Here is a 25,870-nt window from a genome sequence, read left to right on the forward strand (position 1 = left end):
ATCCTCGAGTACGCACGGCAAACTGTGTGGCAACCTAGACACAAGACATTATGTAAGCAGCTAGAGGACGTGCAGCGCCGAGCCACAAAGCTGATCTCCTCGATCAGTGAGCTACCTTACGCGGAAAGACTGACTAGAACGACTCGACCTGCCTAGCCTGGAACACAGACGACTCAGAGGGGATATGATAGACACATTCAAGTATGTCCACGGACTCCACAGAACCGAAAAATCAAAACTTGAAACTGCAGAAGATTCAGGCACAAGAGGAATATTCATAAGCAGAAACCCAAGGCACAACTCTCGACTAGTTGTACTGATATACACTAGCTTCAGTTACTCAGTGAAGCCGGGATACATGCTGGCTTCAGTTAAACAAGAAAACAGACACACCGTGGGAGACAGAGCCACACTGCACAGAGACATAAACAGACAAACAGGCGGCAGACAGACAGACACAGACGGCAAACACACATACACCGTGACACTGCTGACACCGCAGAGACACACACGCACACACTCAGTGACACAAATTGCCGGCCGGACAATGGGCACACACACACACACACACACACACTGCACACACTGGCACACACACACACACACTGACACACACGCACACAGAGGCCGGTACCGTGAGACAGACATCTAAACAGAGCATACATGCAGACGTCTATAATGTCACTCAAAGGGAAAAGACGTTAAATTAAAGAAACGGAACAGGCAAAGAGAGATATTGCGGCATATATTGTCGCCGGCGACAATATGTGCAAACTCTCACTGTATATATTGTCGCTCTCCTGCACATAATGTCGTCGGCGACAATATCATTGTTATATGCAAGGAGGGTGTTAACCGCTGTCACCTCGATCCCCAGTTAACTGCTGAATTGTTGCTATTCAGCATGTCAGAAACCGTCAAAATTTCGTCGGTTGACGACTTATTAGTGGACTGGCGATATTTCAGCTGATTTGGCGACACTTTGTTTTGATTTGTGGGGCGCGTCGGACCCTCGCGTGGAGGGATGCCTTAAATTGTTAAAACCCACTTCTTCCCAAGAAAGCCTCCCTCCTCTGCCTCTTCCTTGTCTTCAGTTTCTTTAGTTTCAGAGTTATGCATGCGTGTGAATGACTGGTGTGAAAGCGCTTTTATTTGTCTCTGCACAGGATTAAGCGCTATATAAATGCAACCATTATTATAATTATGTCCGTGGAGCGTCGACGCGGTGATCAAACGAAACGGTGGAGTATCGAGCTGACCCCAGTCCCCTGAACCTATCCTGCCTCCTGAGCTCATTTGTTAATAGACTACAAAGAATTTCATAGTAATTGCAACAACAACAACAACAACAGCAAAATATGATTGAAAAACATTTCTTTGTTCGCAAATTTATGTCCACGTGCTCCCCCGGAAGCAGTTTCTTCAAGCTTGAAGTCACAAAGAGCACCCAACCATCATTCCACCTTTGATTGACGGCGACCACGCAATGGATAAACCGGGTAAGTTTCAAGAATTTACTGTTATTTTAAAAGCATGACAGCATGTAATAAACTATGGCCACCCCACACCTCCCTCTCTGTCAGCAGGAGACATTTATTAAAAATAGTTATCATGCAGTCTTTTCCAAAATCCTTCTCTTGCTCCACGTAAACCTGTTTTTCTGCGGTGATTGTTACGACTTGTTTACTTTTTTGACTCACTTGTGTAAACAAAGTGAGTCTATGTTTTAACTCTCTCCATACGAACGGCGAAAGAGACGACGTTAACAGCGTTTCACCCCAGTTACCATCATCAAATTATTGCAAGCGGAAGGCTCTTATACTGAAGAGGTGAATGTTTACAAAGAATACCACAATTCTGACGACGGAAGCTAAAGGTTGGGTCATTCAGACACCCAGTGGACATCGGAAGGGTCTGTGTAGAGGAGAAGAGAGGACTGGCCGTACTGAGTGAGTTAACCCGGTGTTCGGTTGTCTGTGTGTGTGTGTGTCTGTGTCTGTGTGTCTGTGTGTCCGTGGTAAACTTTAACAGAGAATACAAAAAATATAAATATAACAGTAAATGCATTATACTCAATACATAAAAAACTTGGATTTAAAAAAAAAAGTGTATCACAAGTGAGTCTTGAAGGCCTTGCCTCTCTTGTCTGTCTTTCTTTTTTTTTGTGATGGTTTACTTTATAGGAGCCTTGTCGTCTACATACACAATACACAACCGGGGGTTGGGGGGTCGCTGTGTAGCTACTACACAGCGCGCATGCTGCTGCAACTGTGATGGTGGTCAAGTACCCTTGCCAGCAGCTGATTGTCATTCAGATTGTTCCAGTCTGTAGCTGTCTTAATAAAGATCGAGTTGTTAAGTTGTTCTGTTCATGTTTCTGGAACTTCTGGTGTTCTGTTATTCTTTCTGGCTGACCTCTCCACAACACCAGTACCCCAACACCTCAAACATCATAGTACTTAAGATAAGTCCCAACACTTAAAACTGGTTACATACCAAAATGATACATGACAATACTGAATTAACAGATGTCTTAAGTCACAATACTTAAATAGACTAGTTAAAATCAGTCACAATCTCTCCCCTGTACATCAAGGTACTACCATTTTATGGTGTTTTTTGTTGTTGTTTTCTTCCTCCTTGAATGTATACTTAATCCACAATAAATAATGACTAGGGAGTGAGAGGCCAGAGCAAACAGGCAGACAGAAAAAAAGACACAAGAGCAAAGGAAAAAAACCTAACACTCACTCAGCACAAAAATGTTACATGTACACAAAGTTGCCATGAATATAGAAGCAAACAAAGAATAGGGTGAGAATGGAAATGTAATCATGTGAAAAAAGGGAGAGAAAGTACACAAATGTACAACTGTTAAAAATAAAAAAAGGATACTAAATGTACCTTTGAAAATAACAATGATAATAATAATAGTAATAATGGATGCTTGTTGAGTGCTTCCTCCCTGAAAGGGAGCTCAAAGTGCTTTACAATAAACATAAAACACACACACACACACACACACACACACACACACACACACACACACACACACATGTGCGCGCAATAACTTACAACCCCCCCCAAAAAAAACAACAACAACAACAACAACAACAATAAACCACTAAGTACTATGCATTTGCAAAAACGCACCAGTTAATTTTAGATCCTGACATATCACACACTCCGAACGCAAAGTCCAGCAAGAAAATGTCTGTTGATTTGACAACAGACAGAAACAGTGACAATGTAATAGAATATTGAATATTATGCTTGCTGGATTTATATTTTAAAGAATTTTTTTTTTTAAGTTAGAGAGAGAGAGAGAAAAAAGAAAAAGAAAAAAAAGTTATAAATACAAATTTGTCATTATATTACTAAAGCTTAATGCGGGTCCAGTGCCATCTGGTGGTGTCAAGAAGTGGATGGGAAGGATGATTAGATCATTGCACCATGTTCTGCCAGTATTTGTTGTTTTAGAAATGAATCAAATGACTCAAAGGAAATATGTTTTTTGTTTGAGAAGTGTTAACTGTAACATTATATGCTACCAGATGACATGTCCCTGATGATGGATTCATGAATAAACATAACAAAAATCTGTGTTAATCACTGAAAGTGATGGTTGGACTTTGATAAATTTCTTTTTATTTTAGACATGATTTATAGTTAGCCTTCATCGTACTGAAGTTACTTTTTTTTTATTTTTTATTTTTTATTAAGTTTTAGTTATAATTACATGGGTAAAGCTGTCAAAGGAACTTTTATTCAGATGTTGATTACTTGAATGTGAAAAAAATGTGTTATTTAACAATGTTGCGAATGCTGAGGAAGTGACTTGATTTTATAACCATTCATCTGTTTGCACAGAGAGTAACACCCTTGGGATTTCCTGGCATGACTCCCAGTGGATTCCCATCCTGAGTCAGAGCAACGTCCTGGACTACTTCTCTGAGCGAAGCAACCCTTTTTATGACCGCACATGTAACAATGAGGTCATCAAAATGCAGCGTCTCAATCCAGATCAGCTTGTGTAAGATATCTCCTGAGACTGTCACAATAGTATACCTTATTGATAACTGTCAGATGATGTTCATACAAAAAGCCAACAAAGCAGACAATAAACACCCACACCCAAACACACCAGGGTTTGAATTTAGCGGGTGCTCGGGTGCAAATGCTACGAAAAGTGGGCTCAGGCACGCAAATTGTCTGTCAAGAGTGCCCAGTTGGCACTCAAAAATTGATAGAGGCGAAAGGAAATTAATTAAAAGACACACCAAGAAAGCAAGCTCGAACGCAGTTGATCAAAATGTAAAGTGTCATCTGCTGTAGCTCACTTCGCGGAGCAGCATCTTTGTGCGTATGCGATTGGATGTTGATGTTCATGGCGCGTCAGCGATGAACGATATTTCCCATCATCAATGTTAAAAGAAAGGCTCCCGAAACAGAGATGAAAGATCAGGATGACAAAAAGAATAAACATCAGGAGTACGAATCAAAGCGCCAGTGTGTGTACAATGAAGCCTTGCAGGAAGACTTTCCTTAGCACACGGTTGAAATGAAGGAAGATTTAATTCATTTTATCAGGCTGGCAACCAAAACCACAATTGGGCAGTCAAATGTTTTGTCTAGAGTGCCCAACTGGCACTCAAAAAAATAAGTTAAATTTGAACCCTGCACACACACACACACACACACACACACACACACACACACACACACACACACACACACACACACATACACACACACACACACAGATTTGCTGTGGCTTTTATATTGTGTACTTTGAGGTAGGTACAGCTGATGATCAGCTTCATCCTCAGATCTGTGTATGACCTCCTTCCATTTAGTTTAATACGAACTTGATGAAATGGGGGAAAGCAGAGGACCCTGCATGCCCACTTTGCCATGGCAAACAAACTGTGGAACATGCCCTTAGCTCATGCAAAGCTGTGTTAAGCCAAGGACAGTACACATGGAGGCACAACCAAGTGCTAAAAGAAATTGCACATGTGGTGAGCACTGCTCAAGGAGCACCCATGTCACCAGAAATTCCTGAAAAGTTACTCTCTGCAAAGGGCAAAAAAGTCTGGCCAGGAACAGCTGTAACAACCAAAGCATGGATACGTGAGCTGCTGGAAAATGCCGAAGATTGGGAATGCACAGTTAACCAACCAGAGGGGAAGAAACACCTGGTAATCATTGGCAAGAGTGGCATGAGACCTGACATAGTACTCCACTCCAACTAGTCCAAGGCAATGAAACAAGCGATTCTGGTTGAGCTCACTGTGCCATGTGAAAGCAGAATGGAGAATGCCCACATCTACAAGACTGAGAAGTATCATTAAGTCTAGCCAGCAGCCTGAGAGAATCTGGCTTCCAAACCAAAGTTCTCGCCATAGAGATTGGTGCTAGAGGGTTTGTAAGCGCATCTGACTACAGCCTCATGAAACAGCTGTCAATTTCTGGTGGAGAGAGGATAAGGGCTCTCAAGGCAATGGCAGAAGCAGCAGAAAAGAGTTCCAGCTGGATATGGTCGAGGAGGAATGAAAGTAAATTTCATAAGGATTAAGTTTCCCTAGGGTTAGGGTTAGGCCAGTTTCCTTCTGTGTCTCCAAGAGTGTTTCTTCTTCATCTAAACAACAAAAGCAAGAGTTCTTTTTCTTTGTGTTTTCTTGACCCCTTGAGGTTTTGATGTCATCCGTCTTAGTTTTGAAGTTGATGAATGAGAAATCCAGTTTTGTTTTTGCTTTGGGCTGACTGTCACGCAGTCTCTCAGTTTCTGTTTGGAGTTAGATGTTAGATATTTTTATTCACCATCCATTCCAGCACCTCAGCTGTCCTGCTGCTGTCCTGTTGCAGTTTGTTTGCTCCATATACAGCTTTTCTCAATGTTTAGTGAACTGCATATTTGCTCTGATGTAGAATTGGATGCCTTGGATAATTGAAGTTCATCAGGGACTGTTGGCATTGTTTCTTTTCTTTGGACTGCTCTCTTTTGGTTTTTTTGACTATTGGCCTGCTTGCTGTGCTGCTTTCTTTTCATGATATTTTTTTCTGCATGCATGCATTCCTTGCCTCTCTGTCTACTTTAGTTTCAGTTTCTGCCTTTTTTAATTTTGCTGTCTCCGTTTTGTTTTGTTCTGTTTTGTTTTCTTAAACTTGCCCTCCTTATCTCTTGTAAGAACAGGCTTTGCAGTACACACACAATCACAGTTACATGCTCACAGGCATGGGCACGCTCACACTCACACACACGCACAAACACGCATTCGTGCACAGGCATCACCATCCTCAACCCTGGCTGGGCTGGAAACATTGTCACTTTTGGCAACAGTTACTTTGTAGCAATTGTGACAAAAACTTGGAAGCAAAATTGACTGTTTCTGAAATTATGTCAGCAAGGATGCGGTAATACCCTTCATGGCTGCAGTTTTAATGTATGTTATTTAGACCTGGGATCTATAGCCGAAGTACCAAAGATTCATTTGCATCACTTGCATGAGATAATTACTGAAGTTCAAAGCACCGCTTGTCTCTCATTTGGACATTGGTTCACAGGCCTGCCTAATACTATGATACGTATGTAGTTTCTTTGATTCAAGCCCCCAGACTACGGCACGACGGCCGAGTAAAGAAAAACTATGATATTGCTGACTGTGAAAGCTAACACACACACACACACACACACACACACACACACACACACAGAACAAATGCTAAGAAGCGCCACACATATTCATCACTGAAGATGCACACACCATCCACACAGTTACACGGGCGCACACACACGCACCACTGCGCGCGCATACACACACGCAGTGACAGACACCACACGTAATGATACACAGATCAACACACAAACAATTTTACTATTGCTCACATACATACACAGACGTGTGCACACACTCGCACACATACACGCATGCGTGCACACACACACACAGACACCCCCCCCGCCCCCATCCACACACTTTTACAGGTGCACACACGCACACAAAGGCTTGCATTGGAAACATTTCAAACACACACACACACACATGCAAACACACACACACTCACACACACACATGTGTGCACGTAACACACATTCCTTAGGTACTTTCTTTCCTCAATAGCTCCAGCTTTACAAGAAGTGTTGCTTATGGACAGTTGAGAATAACACTTGCATATTTTTCTTTACAATAATATACAGAAATGTATTATAGTTTGTTTTCATAACAAAAATAGTGAGATTTGTCTTTTGCTTTAAGTAAAACTGTAATTGACTTGTTTTACTCTGATGCATTGTACTTTGTTTTCTTTTTTTATTAGATATTTTACTGTGCTGGATACTGTAGTCATCACCATACTCTGTTTTCGGGGTCCATCCTGTGAATGTTCAGTATGGGTCCCAGATCTTGTTCTTTAAAATCATGTTTTAGTGTTCATAGGTAAAAATCCATCCTTTTTTGTTTGCTTCTTGATGTTCCCAGAATTCACCATTATTCTCCCCCAAATAAGTCTTTAGAATATGTAATAGTACGGTGATCATGTTTCAGGCTTGATGCTTTGTTTTGTTAAGCCCACATATTATTTTCAAGCTTCGGTCTGGGCAGAAAATTTTTTTTCAGGCTTTGGTCTGGCTTCAGTTTGGGCAGGGAAAAAAAATTAAGGCTTCGGCCTGGGCAGAAAAAAATATTCAGGCTTGAGTAGATCTGTGTGTGTGTGTGTGTGTGTGTGTGTGTGTGTATGAGGAAGTGTCTGGGTTTGTTCCAATGTACCTTTTATTTACGTGTGTGCTAGCTGAATTGGTAGCACTGACTTGAAGTTGTGTACCTTGTGAATGGAGAGAGTTACCACTCTTTACTAGTTGTTAATCATTTCATCTCCTGGCCTCATTATTTGTTAATTTCCAGTGATATATATACATATATATATGTGTGTGTGTGTGTGCGTGTGCGTGTGCGTGTGTGTGTGTGCAGGAACATGACAGGTCTGGAGTTCACACTGTTGCATGCGCAGGAGCCGATATTGTATGTCATCAGAAAACAGAATCGTCACTCACCAACACAAGGTCAGGGTCATTTGTTCTGTTCATTTAAAAGATAATGGTTAAAGGTCCCATAGCCTTTTACAGTCATTGGGGCAATGAATTATATCCACTGTTTCAAAAGCTTGGCATAGAAAGGCAGAAGTCCAATTCATTGCCATTTTAACTTTCCCCAACTGAAGTCGGGTACCCATCCACAGCTAGGTACGAGTGAGGAAAATTGTAGTAAAGTGCCTTTTCAGTTTCCCAAGGGCACAACACAAAGCCAGAATGGGGCCACAGACCCTGATTATTGGTGAACACTGGATCAGAAGTCCAGCGCCTGACCAGTTCTCTTACAGCGCCGTTTTCTGTTCATTTATCATTGTATCAGATAGTATTGATATGGGTTTCACAAGTTCAGCCCCAGTTTTATTGCATAAGGGTGAACATTTTTCTGATCTCCCAGGTCAGTATGTGCAGACCTGTTTGTGCCTGAACAACCTTTGTCTGTATATGCATGCAGAACATCAAATATGCACGCTAAAGGTTCTGTAATCCATGTCAGTGTTCATTGGGTTATGGAAACAATAACATACCCAGCATGTACACCCACAAAAATGGACTATGGCTGCCTACATGGCTCATACATATGAGTGAACGTGTGAATTATGGCCCATGATTGAAGAAGAAGAAGCAGAAGATGGTATTCAGTGTATTGATATTGTTATTAATGTTGAACTGAATTAATAATAATAGAAAATGTCAACAAAAAAAAGGAGTTTCAAGAGAGGGAACAAGGGAAATGGAAGGATGAATGATGTTTTTAATATTATGTTTATGGAGAAGGACTAAATTCAAAAGAATAATATTACAGTATCAAATGTTGCGAAATTGAAAAACGTCTCATAATCATCTAAGATAGAAAAGCTCATATTTCCATTTAAACAAATATACAACATGTACAGATTTTGTAAACAACAGGAACAGTTTGATGAAATATTTGTCATAGGAATCAGAACTTTTCCTTTTCATGGCTTACAGCCTGGACTGATGCAATCTCATTTTTAAAGATGTGCATCACCAGGTTTTGAATTCTTTCTCTCTCTTTCTCACTCACACACACACGCACATGCACATGCACACGCACACGCACACACACACACACACACACACATGTGCGCGTGCAGACAGAATGCATACACACATGCACACAAAAATACATACAGATGTATGTGCGCGCACACATACATACATACACTCACTATTTACAGCTGCCTATGAATTTTGGTTTTATACTTTCCTTGCTCTTTATCAATAGCCAGGCAGAAGCTAACAATTGTGCAATATGTGATATGCAGTGACACCTTTGGCCGACTATTACATCATTGCTGGTGTTGTGTACCAAGGGCCAGACCTGGGGTCTGTCATCAACTCCAGAATTGTAAGGGTCTTGTTGTTATTTTTAGTATGTCAAGACATACCTGATATCATATGTGAACAATTATTGATAAAGAAGTCATTTATTTTGTTGGGTAGTCATAATATGGCCCTGTGAACTTGGCTGGAGTATAAGCAACAATGTCAAATGTCAAGGAAGTCATTTATCAAAATCTGTAATTGGTGGTGGTGGTGTGTCCATCGAGATCAGTGATGACCATCGTTGTCATCCACCTGGGGGATGGGGGGAGGGTGGTGGTGGGGTGGGGGGGAGGATGCTCATGAATCTATCTGTGAATGCGCAGATGGCTGAATAGTCCAGTCTGTGCACGAAATGTTCGCTGACAGTTGGGGCAGACAAAGACAGGCATACCATTGTCAGGGAGCTTGTTTGCCCGTGACTTTCTGGCCTGCCTCTTCTGAACAGCTGCAGCAGTCCTGCTGGCCTCGCACAACTTGGCACCTTTGTGCACAGCAGCGCGCCATTTGTCACGGTCCACTGCAGATTCCTCCCAGGAGTCAGGGTTGATATCAAACGCTTTCAGAGAGACTTTCAGAGTATCTCTGAAGCGCTTCTTCTGACCTCCGTGTGATCTCTTCCCTTGTTGCAGCTCGCCATGGAAGAGCCTTTTGGGCAGCCGATGGTCTGGCATGCGCGCCACATGTCCAGCCCAGCGAAGCTGGGACTGCATCAGGATGGTGAAGATGCTGGGAAGGGTGGCTTTTGCGAGCACCTCTGTGTCTGGGGTCCTGTCTTGCCACTTGATGTTCAGTAGCTTCCTGAGGCATGTTGTGTGGAAGTGGTTCAGCTTCTTGGCATGTCGTTGGTACACTGTCCAAGTTTCGCAGGCGTACAGTAGTGTGGGGAGAACTACTGCTCTGTAGACCTTTAGCTTGGTCTCAAGACTAATGCCTCTTCTGTTCCAGACATTTGCATTGAGTCTACCAAAAGTTGCGCTTGCTCTTGCAATCCTGACGTTCACTTCATCGTCGATGGTCGCATTTCGTGACAGTGTGCTGCCAAAGTATGTGAACCGCTCCACCGCACTGAGTCTCTGACCGTTGACTGTGATGTTGGGCTCAACGTAGGGTTTCCCTGGGGCTGGCTGATGTAGAACTTCAGTTTTCCTCGTGCTGATGGTAAGGCCGAAGTTCCTGCTGGCAGTGGCAAACTTGTCGACGCTGAGTTGCATGTCAGCTTCAGATCCAGCGTTGAGGGCACAATCATCAGCAAACAAAAAGTCTCTGATGATGTCTGTCATGACCTTCGTTTTTGCTTGAAGCCTTCTGAGGTTAAACAGCTTGCCATCTGTTTGGTACTTTAGGCTGATTCCAACATCGCCATCTCTGAAGGCATCAGTAAGCATTGCAGAGAACATGAGGCTGAACAGCGTTGGAGCCAGGACGCAGCCTTGCTTGACACCATTTGTGACAGGAAAAGGAGCAGATGTTTCGCCATTGACCTGGACTCAAGCCTGCGTGCCTTCATGGAATTGGCTGACCAAGGAAATAAATTTCCGAGGGCATCCGTACTTGGCCATGATCTTCCACAGTCCCTCTCTACTCACGGTGTCGAAGGCCTTAGTGAGGTCGACATAGGTGGAGAACAGATCAGTATTTTGCTCCTGACATTTCTCTTGCAGCTGCCTTGCAGCAAACACCATGTCGGTGGTTCCACGCGCTTTCCGGAATCCACATTGGCTCTCAGGCAAGTGACCTTGGTCAAGGTGTGCTGTGAGGCGGTTTAGTAGGATCCTGGCAAGTATCTTGCCTGCGATGGAGAGCAAGGAAATGCCCCGATGGTTATCACAGGCTTGCCGGTTCCCCTTTCGCTTGTACAAGTGAATGATAGATGCATCTTTGAAATCCTGGGGGATCGTCTCTTCTTTCCACATGAGTGAGTACAGCTGATGGAGCTTCTCAGTCAGCACAGTGCCTCCATCCTTGTAGACCTCTGCTGGTATGGAGTCTGAGCCAGGTGCTTTGCCACTGGATAGCAGACGGATTGCTTTCTGGGTCTCAAGAGGTGTTGGCGGATCGTCCAGTGCTTCATTGATGGGGACTTGTGGGAGACGGTCTATGGCTTCATCATGTATGGAGGAAGGGCGATTTAAGACACTGTTGAAGTGCTCAGCCCAGTGTTCGAGAACTTTCTCCTTCTCGGTGATCAAGGTATTCCCATCTGCACTGAGGAGCGGGGATGATCCTGAGGATGTGGGGCCGTAGACTTCTTTTAAGGCATCATAGAACCTCTTCATATCGTGCCTGTCAGCATATCCCTGGATCTCATCAGCTTTGTCACTCAGCCACTTATCCTGCATCTGGCGTAACTTTTGCTGAACAGTTCTGTGGATGGCATCGTACGCATCCTTTTTTGATGTGGACTTTGGGTTACTCAGGTAGGCTTGATGCAGACGGCGTTTCTCATCCAGAAGCTGCTTGATTTCATCACAGTTTTCATCAAACCAGTCTTTGTGCTTTCTGGTCATGGGTCCCAGGGTCTCTGAAGCTGTACTATAGATCAGCTCACGCAGGGTCCTCCAGTCAGACTCCACATTCTGGTTGTCCAGAGAGGCGGATTCCAGATGATCTTCCAGCAGCTCCACAAAGGACTGTTTGATGGTGATGTTTTTCAGCTTAGCGATGTTGAGCCGTTTTGGAGCCTTCTGGCCTTGGGGGCGTCTCTTGGGCTGGATTCGAATATTCAGCTTCGAGACTACAAGGTGATGGTCTGTCCAACACTCGGCGCCACACATGGTCTTTGTTACACGTACATCTTGCCTATCCCTTTTCCTGACGATGACATAATCGATGAGATGCCAATGCTTTGAGCGAGGGTGCATCCATGACGTCCTGTTACGGGTAGGGAGGCAGAAAACTGTGTTGGTTATCAGCAGTTCGTGCTCTGCACAGGTCTGAAGCAAAAGCAATCCATTTGGGTTGCAGTGGCCCACACCGTGCTTTCCAATCACTCCATCCCAGGAGATGTAGTCAGAGCCAACTCTAGCATTGAAGTCCCCAAGAATGAGAAGCTTGTCTGCTTTAGGGATAACAGCAATGACAGAGTGAAGGTCCTCGTAGAACTTCGCCTTCACTTCATCCGGGTTGGTCATGGTTGGGGCGTAGGCACTGACAATGGTGAGGTGCTTCTGGCCAGATGCCAGTGGGAGTTTCATGGTCATAAGCCTATCGTTGACTCCCTTTGGGATTCCAGCTAGCTTGCTGACAAGTGCTGTTTTTACTGCAAAACCAACGCCAGCCTCACGTCGCTCTTCGCTTCCTCGTCCACTCCAGAAGAAGGTGTAACCAGATCCCTGTTCACAGAGCTCGCCTTCGCCTGCAAGCCGAGTCTCACTCAAGGCTGCAATGTCAATGTTGTATCTGGCGAGTTCGGATGCAACTAGTGCCGTTCTCCTTTGGGGTCTGTCCGCGTTATCTCTGTCCAGGAGAGTCCTTATGTTCCAAGCACCAGTGGTGAGAGGAACGATCCTTGTTTTTTTCTTTTCTTTCTTGTTTCGACCGCTGATGTAGGGTCCCCGCCAGCCGCGGTATGCTGGCCAGGGTGATATGGAACAGGCAATTTTTAGGGCACCTTTTCTAGCCCCTTCCTCATGCCAGGGAGGTGAGCAGTGCATTCCTAAAGAGGGCTGCTCAGACGCTCAGACGGCTGCCGAGCTCCATCGCTGCTCCTGTCGATGAAGAACGACCCTATGGCCTGAGCCGCCTGCGTGCAGGTCTGCGGCTGCGACTGCCAGTGTACCCACACCTGTCGTTTCGTCGCTCGCCTGTCGCCACAGGACTTGGGGGTGATGAAATGATGAAGGATGAAAGGTCATTTTGGATGACTGATGACTTGCGCGATGAGTTTGTTTAAAGTGAAGAGGAGTTGCGCAACGTCGACCTCACTCTCTCGTCCGGGTCCACCAATTTCCAGTGGCAAGACTAAGTCGAGACGACTGGAGGATGAGCACGGATGCAGTGGATGACCAAGATATCCTTTCGGTGTCTCATCTTGCTCTCTGCACTCCACAGTGCGTTGCTGTAACCGCCTTCCTCTCCGTTGAACCGATAGGTTTCTTCCGCAGATTCTGCCGGATCCAGACTTCGCATGCATGGGTAGACACACCCCGGGGACCAACTGCGTGTGGCATGCACACAGCACGGTGGAGCTAGATGGCCGTCGGTGGCTCTCCTGAGCCAACGCCCTTTTATGGATCTCCATAAGGGTGTCTAGCCACCTGCCTCACCAGTCCCGGAAGGCAGTGGTGGGAGTGCCGGTTTAGTCGCCGGCAACCCAACCCTGAACAGGTTGTACTGGATTACAGGTTACCAGTAGCAGATCTAATGACCTGACCTGACCTGAAAAAAAAAAAATCTGTAATTATAGACAATCTGAAATCATCTGTAAATCATTATTATTATGAATAACCTGAATAAGGTCATTTGAATTTTAAAAAATTGTCATACAACTTGTTCTGAAAATTGATGGATACTATCGTTGATCAGAACATGTTGGGAATATTTACAGTTGAGAATGGAACCAGTTTTTTTTACTGAATTATTTTACAATATTACAATTTTTTCTCTTAAACATTATTAAAAAGGTTATTTGAAGTTGTCTTTTTCATTGGTGCAGTTGATAATCATTTATAGAAAATTCGCAACATTTACTTCTGCAGTCATACTTTCTTTTCTTTATCTGACTGCTACTACCAAGAAGTTGTTGCGAGGAGACAAAGTTGGCGATCTGTATTATGCTGTGGGTGTGGAATATATCTGAAACTCCGTCAGTGCACCATGGCTTGGTCTTCCTCTGGCTTGGAAGCCTTAGTACTTGGTGCACTTTGGCAGTGATTGCCTGGCATTATCTGAACGTGGATCACTGAACACTTGTCAGGCACATGCACTCAGTAGAAACCACACTGTAGTTGTATGACTGGGTATGATAGTGGATCCATTCCATAAAGGCAGATCAACATTCACAGGCATGGATGGTTACGCGGCACAGACATATACAGATAGAACAGGGTTTTACATTAATGGTTGCCTGACTGCCCAGGGCAAGTAGATATCATGTCAGGTAATTAATGTCCGTACTGAGCTTGCCTGACCAGGTGTGATATTTTTCATGACTAACATGCTGTGTTTTCAAAAATATCAATCTTGCTCCTGATACCAAATGTCAGATACGCTCTTAATCTAGCAGATGATGGTTCCAGTGTCACTTCGACAGTTGGTCACCAGAAAAAGAGAAATGTTGTGCAGCTCTTGAAGATGACTTGCCATTATGGTTGCTTTTTTTGGAGAGCCAGTGGTAATTTTTTTTTTTAAATTTTTTTTTATACTGTATAGTTAGTCTTCTGCCCATCACATTACATAACTCATCATGGTACAACAGGCACTAATGTCATTCCACTTCATGTGAAAAAAATGATTCTATGAGTGAATGAACCACTGTGGGTGAAGAAGCAAAACTGAAACATAGCAAAGAGCAGAAGACTGAAGAGGAGAAAGAACACAGTTTTCAGCTGAAATGGCTGAAAGAATATCTGTGGCTTTCAGTCAGCAGTGAAAGCCCAGAACTTAAAAGAATAAACATTCCTTTGAGAATAGGGTTTGGCTGCTTCTTTCTTGTATATGAGCGTGTGTGTGAGGGGGGTGGGGGGTGGGGTGGGGTGGGGATGGGGGGTGCGTATATGATGCATGATTACATTCTTATTTTGTGAAGGTCAGACAAGTCTGTCTGGGCAGATGAATTTATCATTGACTTACCTGCCTGGGCAAGTGGAAAAATAAAGTTAATGCTGAGCCCTTTACAAGGTCATGCAGTCTTGTATTTGTGGGGAAACACATACACACACACACACACGCACGCACACACACACACACACACACACACAAAATAATAATACTTTTTTTTCAAGTAAGTCTTGATTCTTTTAAAGTTCAGTTGCTATACAAACCTCAGTTGGAAGTTGGCCTTCAAGGCTGCTGTGTACATTTGTGGGTCTTTGAAACTTAGATGCAACACTTAATGTCTGTATGCTCACTTTGTACTGCTTATACCATGTGGGCCATGGTATGTATTAAAATTATTGTTGTTTTTATCACACACACACACACACACACACACACACACACAGAGTTTGAATATACTTTTATACACAAGCATATGTACAAGCACACAAACACTTATTACAAGAATAAAGTCATGAATTGAAAACCATTATCATGATGACCTATTTTTTGCAGTGCTCCTTCACAGTCATGTTCAGTGAACAAACAAAAAAAATTCATTCACAAATGAAATATCTTGTTTTCATCTGTATTGTTTATTCGTTCCCCGTAACCTTTCTGATAATGTGTTCCAGCTGAACACACTCAGTCACCTCCAGTCTGCATTTGATGAAAGTAAGTATGCATTTTGACTGGCTTTTGTATACATGCAGATACTCTTTCTGATAACTCAGTTGTCTGCATGTCAGTGTCTCTGTGTGTTTATATGAGACTGTGTGTGTGTGTAAATCAGAATCGGAATCAGTTTTTATTGTCAATTAACCAGTTGAGTGCCAGAGAATTTAGTAAAAAACAAAAACAAAAAAAAAAAACCCCAAAAAACTGCTTTCCCCTTGCCAGAGAATTTTGAGGATTCAGGGGTAATAAATCACAAAAAAAAATTCTAGCACAAAAGCTATGGGCGATACAGAAAGTAAACGTTTTTGTGAAGGAAAATGAGTGTAGATTCTGCTTCTGGGCTTTTTTCCCCAATAGGTTGATTGTAGATAACTTTTCAGGCATGTAAAGTCAATATATTTTTTTGTGCAACAAAAAAGTCTATTTCCACCTCTACATAATGACATCCATAAAGAAAAAAACAACAAAATACAGCTAGAAATAGCATGCCTATTGTCAGATTATACCTGTAGAGGAAATTGAAACAGGCTATAAGTTTATAAAAACAAATCACAGCTCGTGTAGTGTAAGTGAATCACTGTCCCAACAATGATAAAGGTGTGTATAGTCAACATAAAAGGTCAGTCACAGTCTCAGAAACTGAGCTGGCAAGCTTTTTGACAGCTAAGAGCGTTTGCAAGTGAGAGAGTGAAGTTCTTTGATGACGTTCACTCCTTTCAAGTTGCACGTGGGCCGATTAACCCTCTTACCTCCAGGTCGCTCAGCACTAATCACCCATGAAATCCCATGCCAAGGGGAATGACTCTTGCAATTTGCGATAGTAGGTAATTATAACATTGATTAAAAATATAATTACCTTCTTTTGTTGCACATATTTATTTTTCCTGCATTCTACACATAATAAAGTTGCAAAAGAAGTTTTGTTTCCAGGCTTATGTTGCTTTGTATTTACACAAAAAAAATAAAAGTGTCAAATTTGATGGTCAACTTTGAAAAAAATTCTTTTAATTACAGTATGATTTTCTTTGAAATAAGTTTTGATAAGTTTATCTAGTCTGCAGTGTCTTCTAACACATCTTCATTTTTTAATTTTTTTTTTTACTCAACTTGAATTGCAACAATCAACATGTTGATTTTTATGTTCTTTTCATTTTGAGGGATGATGTGCTTTCCTGTGATGGTGGGGAGAAAAACAACCGCAAACAATCAAAAACAAACAATAAATCTACCTCACATGTAATTTCTCCATAATGAAAAGAAAAATATAATCCATTGAACTAGCAAAATCAGGAAGATCGTACAGAACACCAGTAATTATCAGTGTAATCAACAACTGACAGTATTGATTCTGACGGTATGGCAATCGATTCATGATTTTGGAGGTCCGGTAATTGATCCGCACTCAAGTACTGACTACACTCTCAATATCAGTAAAACTCAGTCAGTGGATGTCTAGGTCACTCAGTATTATCGACTTTTACCAAATTCTCACGCAGAAATCATCATCAGAATAGTCGTTCTGATTACGCTACCACTCTCGACAGTCATCAAACTCTTCTTGCAACTTTGAAATTTCAGAACTTTGGCAAAACTTAACCAAATCAGTAGTATATTCCATTGAACTAGCACGATCAGGAAGATCGTGCAGAACGCCAATAAATATCAGTGAAATCAAGACTAACTCACTGACAGTATCAATTTTGGAGGTCCGGCATTTAATTCATGATTTCAGAGGTCTGGCTATTGATTCACATTCAAGTGACCAACTCCACTCTTATTTTTGGCAAAACTCGGGTCAGTTGACATTTAGATCACTCAGTTCAATCGATTTTTACAAGAGTCTCACACAAAAATCATTAAAACAGTTCAAAGTCATCTTCAGAATCGGCATTCAGATTACACTAAAGCTCTCGGCAATCATCAAACTCATCTTGCAACTTTAAAAATTCACAACTTTGTCAAAATTCAAGCAAATCAGACTCTGAAAAGTGCAAAATGCATGGCAGGAAGTGCCGAAAACGAAGCGGTGAATCTTGCGCAAGTCTCATTTTTGTGAACAATAATGGCTGCACCCATAGTAAGCACATGTTTAGCCGGCGGTACCGGGCAGGTTCAGGCGTTACACTGCAAGCGGCTATTGGGTGAGTACAGTGTATAATGGTTAAAGTGTCTGCTGTGCATCCGGCTTGCCACCTCTTCAAACAAGTCATCTAGCTAATTCAGCGAAAAAAAGCATAAAAAACAAAAAGCATGCGTGTCATGTCCAGTGCAGGTTCAACCCTGCATTTCGTGAAAATCGTGGAGCATTGGCGGTTGTCGATTTCCTACAGTCTGCATTGAAATATGAGTACCCTTCTTCCCAAGAGCCACGCCCCCTTGATGACCTCTGGCTGGCATTCGACCTATTGTCTTACATCACTCCTCTCCCTCTCCTCCCCTTCTTCCTCGCTGGACATATTCTGTCAGTCATAGCCGCTTGTCCAAAAACGCTGTCTGATTGGATGGATGGACTGAATTACCATCAAATGGGCTGTCAGTTTCATTACTGTCGTTGTCAATCACCATCATTTTCAAACCAATCATCAGACAAGAGAGATCCTTCTCCATCACAAAAGCTGTCCATGATCACAAGTAGAGCTTTCACTAATTGTGTAAATCTGCTGACTATGACTATTTGCTTTACTGGACACAGTTTTCAACGCATTTTTTTTGCACATGATGCAACCCCCATTTCCACGCGCATATCACGTGGTCAGTTAGCAAATTATTATCAAGTAGAAAGGGGTCTTCAGACTTCTACCTGATGTCTGTTCATTTAAGTAGTATTTTTATAATCCAGACACATCAAACTAACCATTCAGAGTCTGTTTATGCGAATTGAACCAAAATCCAATGAAGGAAAAATTGGAACATATGCAGGACGTTAGTGGATGCCTTATAGGCAACACTTTTTGTAGGACGTCAGCTGACATCTTATAGGCACTCTACTGGTTAAACCTTAGGTTTATAAGAAACACATGCAAAGTTACATGTACCACACACAAAAAGCAATAAATAAGATGTGTGTGTGTGTGTGTCCATTGTAAATTTTAACAATTCATTTTCTCTGGAAATACTTTGTCTGCCAATACCAAATTTGGATGAAACATAGATAATGGGATGAACAAATCTTTATAGTCATACCAATGATGAGTTTTAAGTCTTCTTGATTAAGCCCTATTTCTGGATCATGAACAGTTTATTTCATTTAGGCTGCAGATAAAAAAAAAAAAAAAATATATATATATATAAATTGGGCTTTTCCTAGTTTGAAGATAGCATGACATCATTTTCTTGTTCACAATTAAAAGAAATAAAAATTCTGGACAGAACACATAGTATGACACTAACTACACCATTGACATGTTTACTGCATGTGAATATTTTAAAGTGGATACTGAATTAAATAGAATGAACATAAAAAAAAAATTGAATCGACAGCAAGTCTCAGTTTTGGTAGTGTACACCAGTCTGCACAGATCTGGAGAAAATGGCAGCATGTTGTTGTGTGCCTGAGGAGATGGCAACAGCTCCTTTACTCCAAACTTTAAAAAAGTCTCAAAAGTAAAATAATTGAAATACATCCCTCCCCTACCTCTTCCTTGTCTTCAGTTTCTTCAGTTTTAGAGTTATGCATGCGTGTGAATGACTGCTGTGAAAGCGCTTAGATTTGTCTATGCACAAGATTCAGCGCTATATAAATATAAAATACTGTCATTATTATTATCACCTCAGGTACAGTAATCAATTTTCATGATAAAAAACCAGTTAGTATGCAGACAAGTTTTGGCTCTGTGGTAAGTCTTCTTGCTTCCAAGCTGAACTTGCTTGATACAATCCTGACCCAGTAACTTTTTTTTCCAAGCTTAGTATTTAACATAGGAATTAGAATATATTTTGAATGATTTTTATCTCTTTATCCTTTATTGGATAAAGTGCATATCAAAAGCAAGTCTTGAAGGTCTTGCATCTCTTGATTGTTTAGTTTTGTTTTGTTCACTCACCTGTCCTCCTCATGTTTGCATATAAAATAGGATAAAGTTTATTGCAGCATAAATGTATGAACTTTAAAAAAAAATTTTATACAAGATATATTCATCTTTTTTGTACTGATTTGTATATAGGCTGTCAAGGTCTGACAGCATGTTGGCTTTGTGCATTGGTCAAGCTTTTTCTTAAAATTAAAAAAAAAAAAAAAATTAAGCTCATTCAGCCTATTAGCCCGAGCAGTGCCCTGGCATCAAAACTTATTTAGTATTTGTCTGTGCCCCCACGTGTCAGTTTGGAGGAAAAAACTGTTGATTTTAGTATATTTTCTTTGTTTTTCTGCATCAGTATGGCAGGGGAACCTACCAAGGCTGTAAAGTCCATTGGGTTGAAAGGCAGATGTGTTGGGAGCATATATTATCAGCCTGCATGCTTTGACACCTCCTTTGAACTGAAATTGACACTGTTCTTGATCCATTAAAGAATTACGCATAGTTTGTTCAGGGAATGCATTTTCCTGTAAACTGTTGCTTGTGCATCAGCTGTCTGATTTGAAAGCAAGTTGTAAAGTTAAAATAAAAAATGGTATTAAAAAAATAATTTAAAGTGGAACAAATTAAAATGATGATGATCCAGATTTTTTTTTTTTCATGCAGATAGTATTTGCCTTTAAATTTTCAAAAAAAATCTTTCATTATTATTATTATTATTGTTTGTTGGTGTTTTTTATTGGTTTTTTTTTAATGTTCTGATGACTTGTTCGTGTGTGAAGAATGGCTGTGAATGTTTTCCTTTGTACAGCTCAGTCCTTCTCCAGATACCATCCTTCCAAAGGATACTGGTGGGAGTTCAAAAACAAAGAGGAAAAGGGTGAATACCTTCATTTTGCAATACAGTACTTATTGACACTCAGCTACCCCAGCTTTGATCAGCCTGATCAGTGCTGGGCCTGTGCACTTTTGTTTGTGCTTTCATGTCTGTGAAACTGCGTGTTTGCTGCCTATCCGTTGTGCATGTCAAGTCAAGTCAAAATGATCTTTATTGAGGGTAAAAGAATAAGCTTGTACAGCTTTTTTTCATCCTGCACTCAGAAAAAAAGAGAGAAAAAAAAAGAGAAGACAAGAAAATAGGAAAAAAGAGGGAGGGGGTAGGAAGAGTATAATATGAAAAATCAAGCACAATAAGACACACATTCTATGGTGAAAAACAGTGTACGGACAATTAGCAAATGAACATAATTATATACATGATGTTGAAACAATTATTGATACAAAAGCATCATCCTTAGATCATTAAAAAAGATGTTTTGGAAGAGAGACAGTGAGGGTGAGAACAAGAGCGAGACTGAAGACAGGCAGGCAGACGGAACTGACAAAATACAAGTTCAGAAAGTGAGGAAAGAGGGTTGGAGTCAGAAGACAGAAAAAAAACAGACGGATACACAATAGATAGACAGGAATATCAGAGGCAAGGCTAATCATGACAAAACATATATCATTTTTTCCATCAAATATTTCTTGAGAGCTTTTTTAAAGGTTTGCTTCAAATGATATGATTTTAAAAAGGAAGGTAAGCTGTTCCATATCGTTGCACCAGAATATGCTAAACTAGATTTATATAAATTGTTTCATGGTTGTGGAAAAGACAGTTTATGAGTATGTCTATTTTCATTCATGATAAAATTCTGGATTATTTTCTTTGGGGCCGTTCCATTCATGACACTGTGCATAAATATACATTTGTTAAATAAGAGTCTACTTCTTAGCAGGAGGATGTCTAGATTTCTGTAGTCAGTATCAGTCACTGTATTAAATTTTAATTTGATAAGTTTTATAGCTCTTTTGTACAAATGACTGATGTGTTTGAGGTTAGCATCGCTGGCATTGTCCCATAAGGTGGATGCATAGTTCATTAGAGATAATATATATATGTGCATGAAAAATAGTTTCCTTGATTGAAGATTGAGGAATTTCTTAGCCTTGGTAAGTTGGTATATTCTTTTGGAAATTTGTTTTCCTAGGTCTGTAATATGATTTGACTATGACAGGTCATTGTCTATTATGATCCCTAATACTTTGTGTGCAAAAGAGGAATGCATTTTCTGTCGCTTATGTCATGTGGTCACATACCTATATTTAGTTTTGCCTATCATCTGGTGCAGCCATTCCCCAGTGTGTCTTGTAGCATGCTTTCTGAAGAAACTTTGACGACTGTGTACATTTAGGTTTATTATTGCTCTAGTGTGCTGCTGCTTGTGTTGTAATATGTGTGCCAAGTGATTATTTTTGTCTGGGTTTGTTATTGCTCTAGTGTGGATTGTGTTGAATTTAAATCTTCCATTTGCACATGATCTAACACTTTGTTAGGACTGTGACTTGTGTATATGTGTTTTTGAAGAATGAAGCACATGTACACAAAGGGAAGCATGTGTACACACAAGAGTGTGTCTGCTCACATCACCTCAAACTCAAAGAATGTGACTTAGGAGGTTGTTTATGAAAATAGTTTGCTACCAACATATACATCTATCATGGATGCTCTTGACACATTTCAAAGCATTTTTGTACCAGAAAGCACAGTCACACTGTAAACCAGTTCAGTGCCAGAGAATTTTGTATTAAAAAAAAAAAAAGTGCTCTCCCCTTGCCAGGGAATTTTGAGGATTCAGGGATAATAAATGACAAAAAAATCTAGCACAAAAGCTATGGGCGATACAGAAAGAAAGTAAACGTTTTTGTGAAGGAAAATGAGTGAAGATTCTGCTTCTGGGCTTTTTTTTCCCCCAATTAGGTTGATTGTAGGTAACTGTTCAAGTATGTAAAGTCAAGATGATTATTTTTGTGCAGCAAAAAAGTCTATTTCCACCTCTACTTAATGACATCCATAGAGAAAAGAAACAAAATGCAGCTAGAAATAGCATGCCTATTGTCAGATTATACCTGTAGAAGAAACTAAAACAGGCTATAAGTTTATGAAAACAAATCACAGCTCGTGCAGACATGTAAGTAAATCACTGCCCCAACAATGACAAAGGTGGGTAAAGTCATCGTAAAAGTTCAATCACGGTCTCAAAAACTGCTTGCCACCTCTTCAAACAAGTTATCCATCTGATTCAGCCAAAAAAAAAAAAGTGTTAAAAACTAAAAGCACGTGTTTCACGGCCAGTGCAGGTTCAGCCCTGCGTTTCATGAAAATCGTGGAGCATTGGCAGCTGTTGATTCCCTTCTGTCTGCTTTGAAATGTGAGTACTCTCTTCCCATAAGCCACGCCCCTTTGATGACCTCTGGCTGGCATTCGACCGATCGTCTTACATCACTCCCTCCTCTCCCTCTCCTCCCCTTCTTCCAACGCTCACTGCACGTATTCTGTCAGTCATAGCCAGCTGTTCAAAAACGCTGTCTGATTGGATGGACCCAGGACCAGGCTGCTTCCAATTCAGTAGTGGGGCGACCATCCCGAACCCAGCGGGTCCCTGGGTGGCGGATAGGGGAACGGCCCTCGGATATGGGGCTTAGCTGCAATATAAGTCAGCTTGTCTGGCCGAATAAGCAGTCACGGACCAACTGGCGATGTTCCTACCAGGACGGGGTGGGTCAACAGGTGGTACTGTTGTCCTCACTGAAATACCCCGTGTGTCCTATGACGGGTTCATCATGCAGTCAAGAGGCGTGTTATAACCTCTAGCCCCGGGGTGGGACCCTCGGAGAAATAATCCCCCCTGTGCTCACAGGGCAGGACGTACGGGCCATGAGCTAAGAGTGAGGCACCCCGAAAGAAAACTCCAGCTGAAGATGGCGGTATCGGCCCACTGGCGCAACTTAAACCACGATACCACGCATCCACACTTCCATGATGATGCAGTCCACAGAATCTCGATGTGGCGCTCGACCTTCGGAGATCCGCCGGGGAGGCCGGGAGCCGGGCCCTATGCCTCAAAGGGGCCCACCCTAAGCAACTGGTGGTCGGACAAGGAAATTCTGCATGCCCATGCGATGAAGAAGGAAACCTCATCCTCCTGCTGGGGCCAAGCAAACAGTACCACCCAGAACACTCAACATTCTCCAGTGGAATGCAGAAGGGGTGCATAAGGAGAAACTTGGCCTGGCAGAAAGGATGCACCAAGAAAATATTGACATTGCATGTGTCCAAGAGACACATTTAACCGTAAACCATCAGAGACCATCAGGTTGGACCGTGAGGAAAGAAACAAAGGAGGGGTGCTTGTCTTGGTGCGGAATTCCATCGCCGCACAAGAACTCAAGATCAACACCAATCAACAGGCAGAGATCCAAGGGGTTGATGTAGTCTTTAAAGAACACAACATCAGGATCTACAATGTCTGTTGCCCTCAAGATCGAGATCTTTTCCTCACATACATGACCATCCCAGACAACAACTGCGTGGTGGTGGGATATAGGGGTTGATGTAGTCTTTAAAGAACACAACATCAGGATCTACAATGTCTGTTGCCCTCAAGATAGAGATCTTTTCCTCACATACATGAACATCCCAGACAACAACTGCGTGGTGGTGGGATATTTCAACAGTCACTCAGAGAGATGGGGCTATGAGGAGACGGACAGGAGAGGTGAAGAAGTTGAGCATTGGGAGATTGACACACATCTTCATCTCATCTACCAAGAAGATAATGAACCCACCTTCTACTCTAGACGCTGGATGACCACATCAACACCAGATCTAGCGTTCATCACCAACGACCTGTTCGTCAGGACCACAAGAACAGTCCTCAACCAGCTTGGAGGATGTGACCACAAGCCCGTAAAACTCTCTGTCAACCTCAGCTTGTAGGCTTCTCAAGCAAAGTGTTTTCCCTGCTGGAATTACAGAAAGGCGGACTGGACTCTCTTCAAGACCCTCACAGATACATACACAAAGCCAATCAACATCAGGCAGAAGGACTCAAACAAGATGGTTCAAGACTTCACAAAGGCCGTCTTGAAACTGCTATAGAATCCATCCCAAGAGGAGCATGCAAAGACTACAAGCCCTACTGGACGGAGGAACTCCAGAATCTGGAAGATGCTGTTACAGAAGCCAGGGACCGAGCAGAAAATCAGCCATCACTGGAGAACAACATAGCGCTGAAGGAAGTAACTGCCAGATACAAGCTGTCCTGCGCACAAGCTGCAAGAAAAAGCTGGCAAGAGAAAACTGAAATCCTAAATCTCAACAAGGATGGCAGCAAGCTGTGGAAACTGGCAAGAACCCTCAGCAACGAAACGAGTCACACCACAATTACAAGAGAATGGAAATTACCTCTCTGGAAAGAAAGCAGCAGACCACTTCATAGACGTCTATGAAAACATCAGCAATCTGGAAGTCCCTCCTGAACATAGAGCTGCAGTGCACAGGGCCCAAGGTGAACTTCATGAGAAAGAGCCCCAAGAGGAAGTCATGACCTCAGCTTTCACAGAGAAAGAGCTGGAGGAGGCGTTGCAGAGCCTCAACCTGAAGAAGTCGCCTCGACCAGACAGAATCACAAATGAAATGATTCTGCATCTTGGGATGAAGAGCAAGGCAGTCCTAACAATCTTCAACTCCAGCTGGAAGATAGGATCAGTCCCACAGTGTTGGAGGGAAGCAGACATGATCCCCATTCACAAAAAGGGAAAGGACAAGTCGAAGGCTTACCGCTACAGACCCATCAGCCTTACAAGCTGCTTAGGAAAGCTGATGGAGAGACTTGTCAACACTAGCCTTGTCTGGCACCTTGAGGAGTATCAGCTGCTGAGCCCTGAACAGGCAGGCTTCTGCCAACACAGATCAACAGAAGACCAGATCACATGCATCACTCAAAGCATTGAGGAATCATTCCAAGAAAAGAAGAACACGCTTGCTGTCTGAATTGACATGGAGAAGGTGTTCGACAAAGTCAGGAAGGACGGACTCGGGCTCAAACTATGGCGATGTGGTGTGTCTGGGAGGATCAGCCAGTACTTACACAGCCGCCAA

The 25,870-nt window shown here is 42.2% G+C and overlaps 1 protein-coding gene across 1 annotated transcript in view; it reads left to right on the forward strand.

Moving 5' to 3' along the window:
- Positions 1 to 1,352: 1,352 nt before the first annotated feature.
- The window catches only part of LOC143280819 (mediator of RNA polymerase II transcription subunit 6-like), a 30,726-nt gene continuing 6,208 nt past the window's right edge, over positions 1,353 to 25,870 (forward strand). Inside the window, exons 1-6 of the mRNA XM_076585519.1 lie at positions 1,353 to 1,499; positions 3,871 to 4,033; positions 7,971 to 8,062; positions 9,379 to 9,461; positions 15,829 to 15,868; positions 20,699 to 20,767. Coding sequence (XP_076441634.1) covers positions 1,487 to 1,499; positions 3,871 to 4,033; positions 7,971 to 8,062; positions 9,379 to 9,461; positions 15,829 to 15,868; positions 20,699 to 20,767 — 460 coding nt within the window. The 5' untranslated portion in view covers positions 1,353 to 1,486. The remainder of the gene's footprint in view (positions 1,500 to 3,870; positions 4,034 to 7,970; positions 8,063 to 9,378; positions 9,462 to 15,828; positions 15,869 to 20,698; positions 20,768 to 25,870) is intronic.

Source organism: Babylonia areolata, chromosome 4 (assembly GCF_041734735.1).
Source record: "Babylonia areolata isolate BAREFJ2019XMU chromosome 4, ASM4173473v1, whole genome shotgun sequence".
Taxonomy (NCBI): Eukaryota; Metazoa; Mollusca; class Gastropoda; order Neogastropoda; family Buccinidae; genus Babylonia; species Babylonia areolata.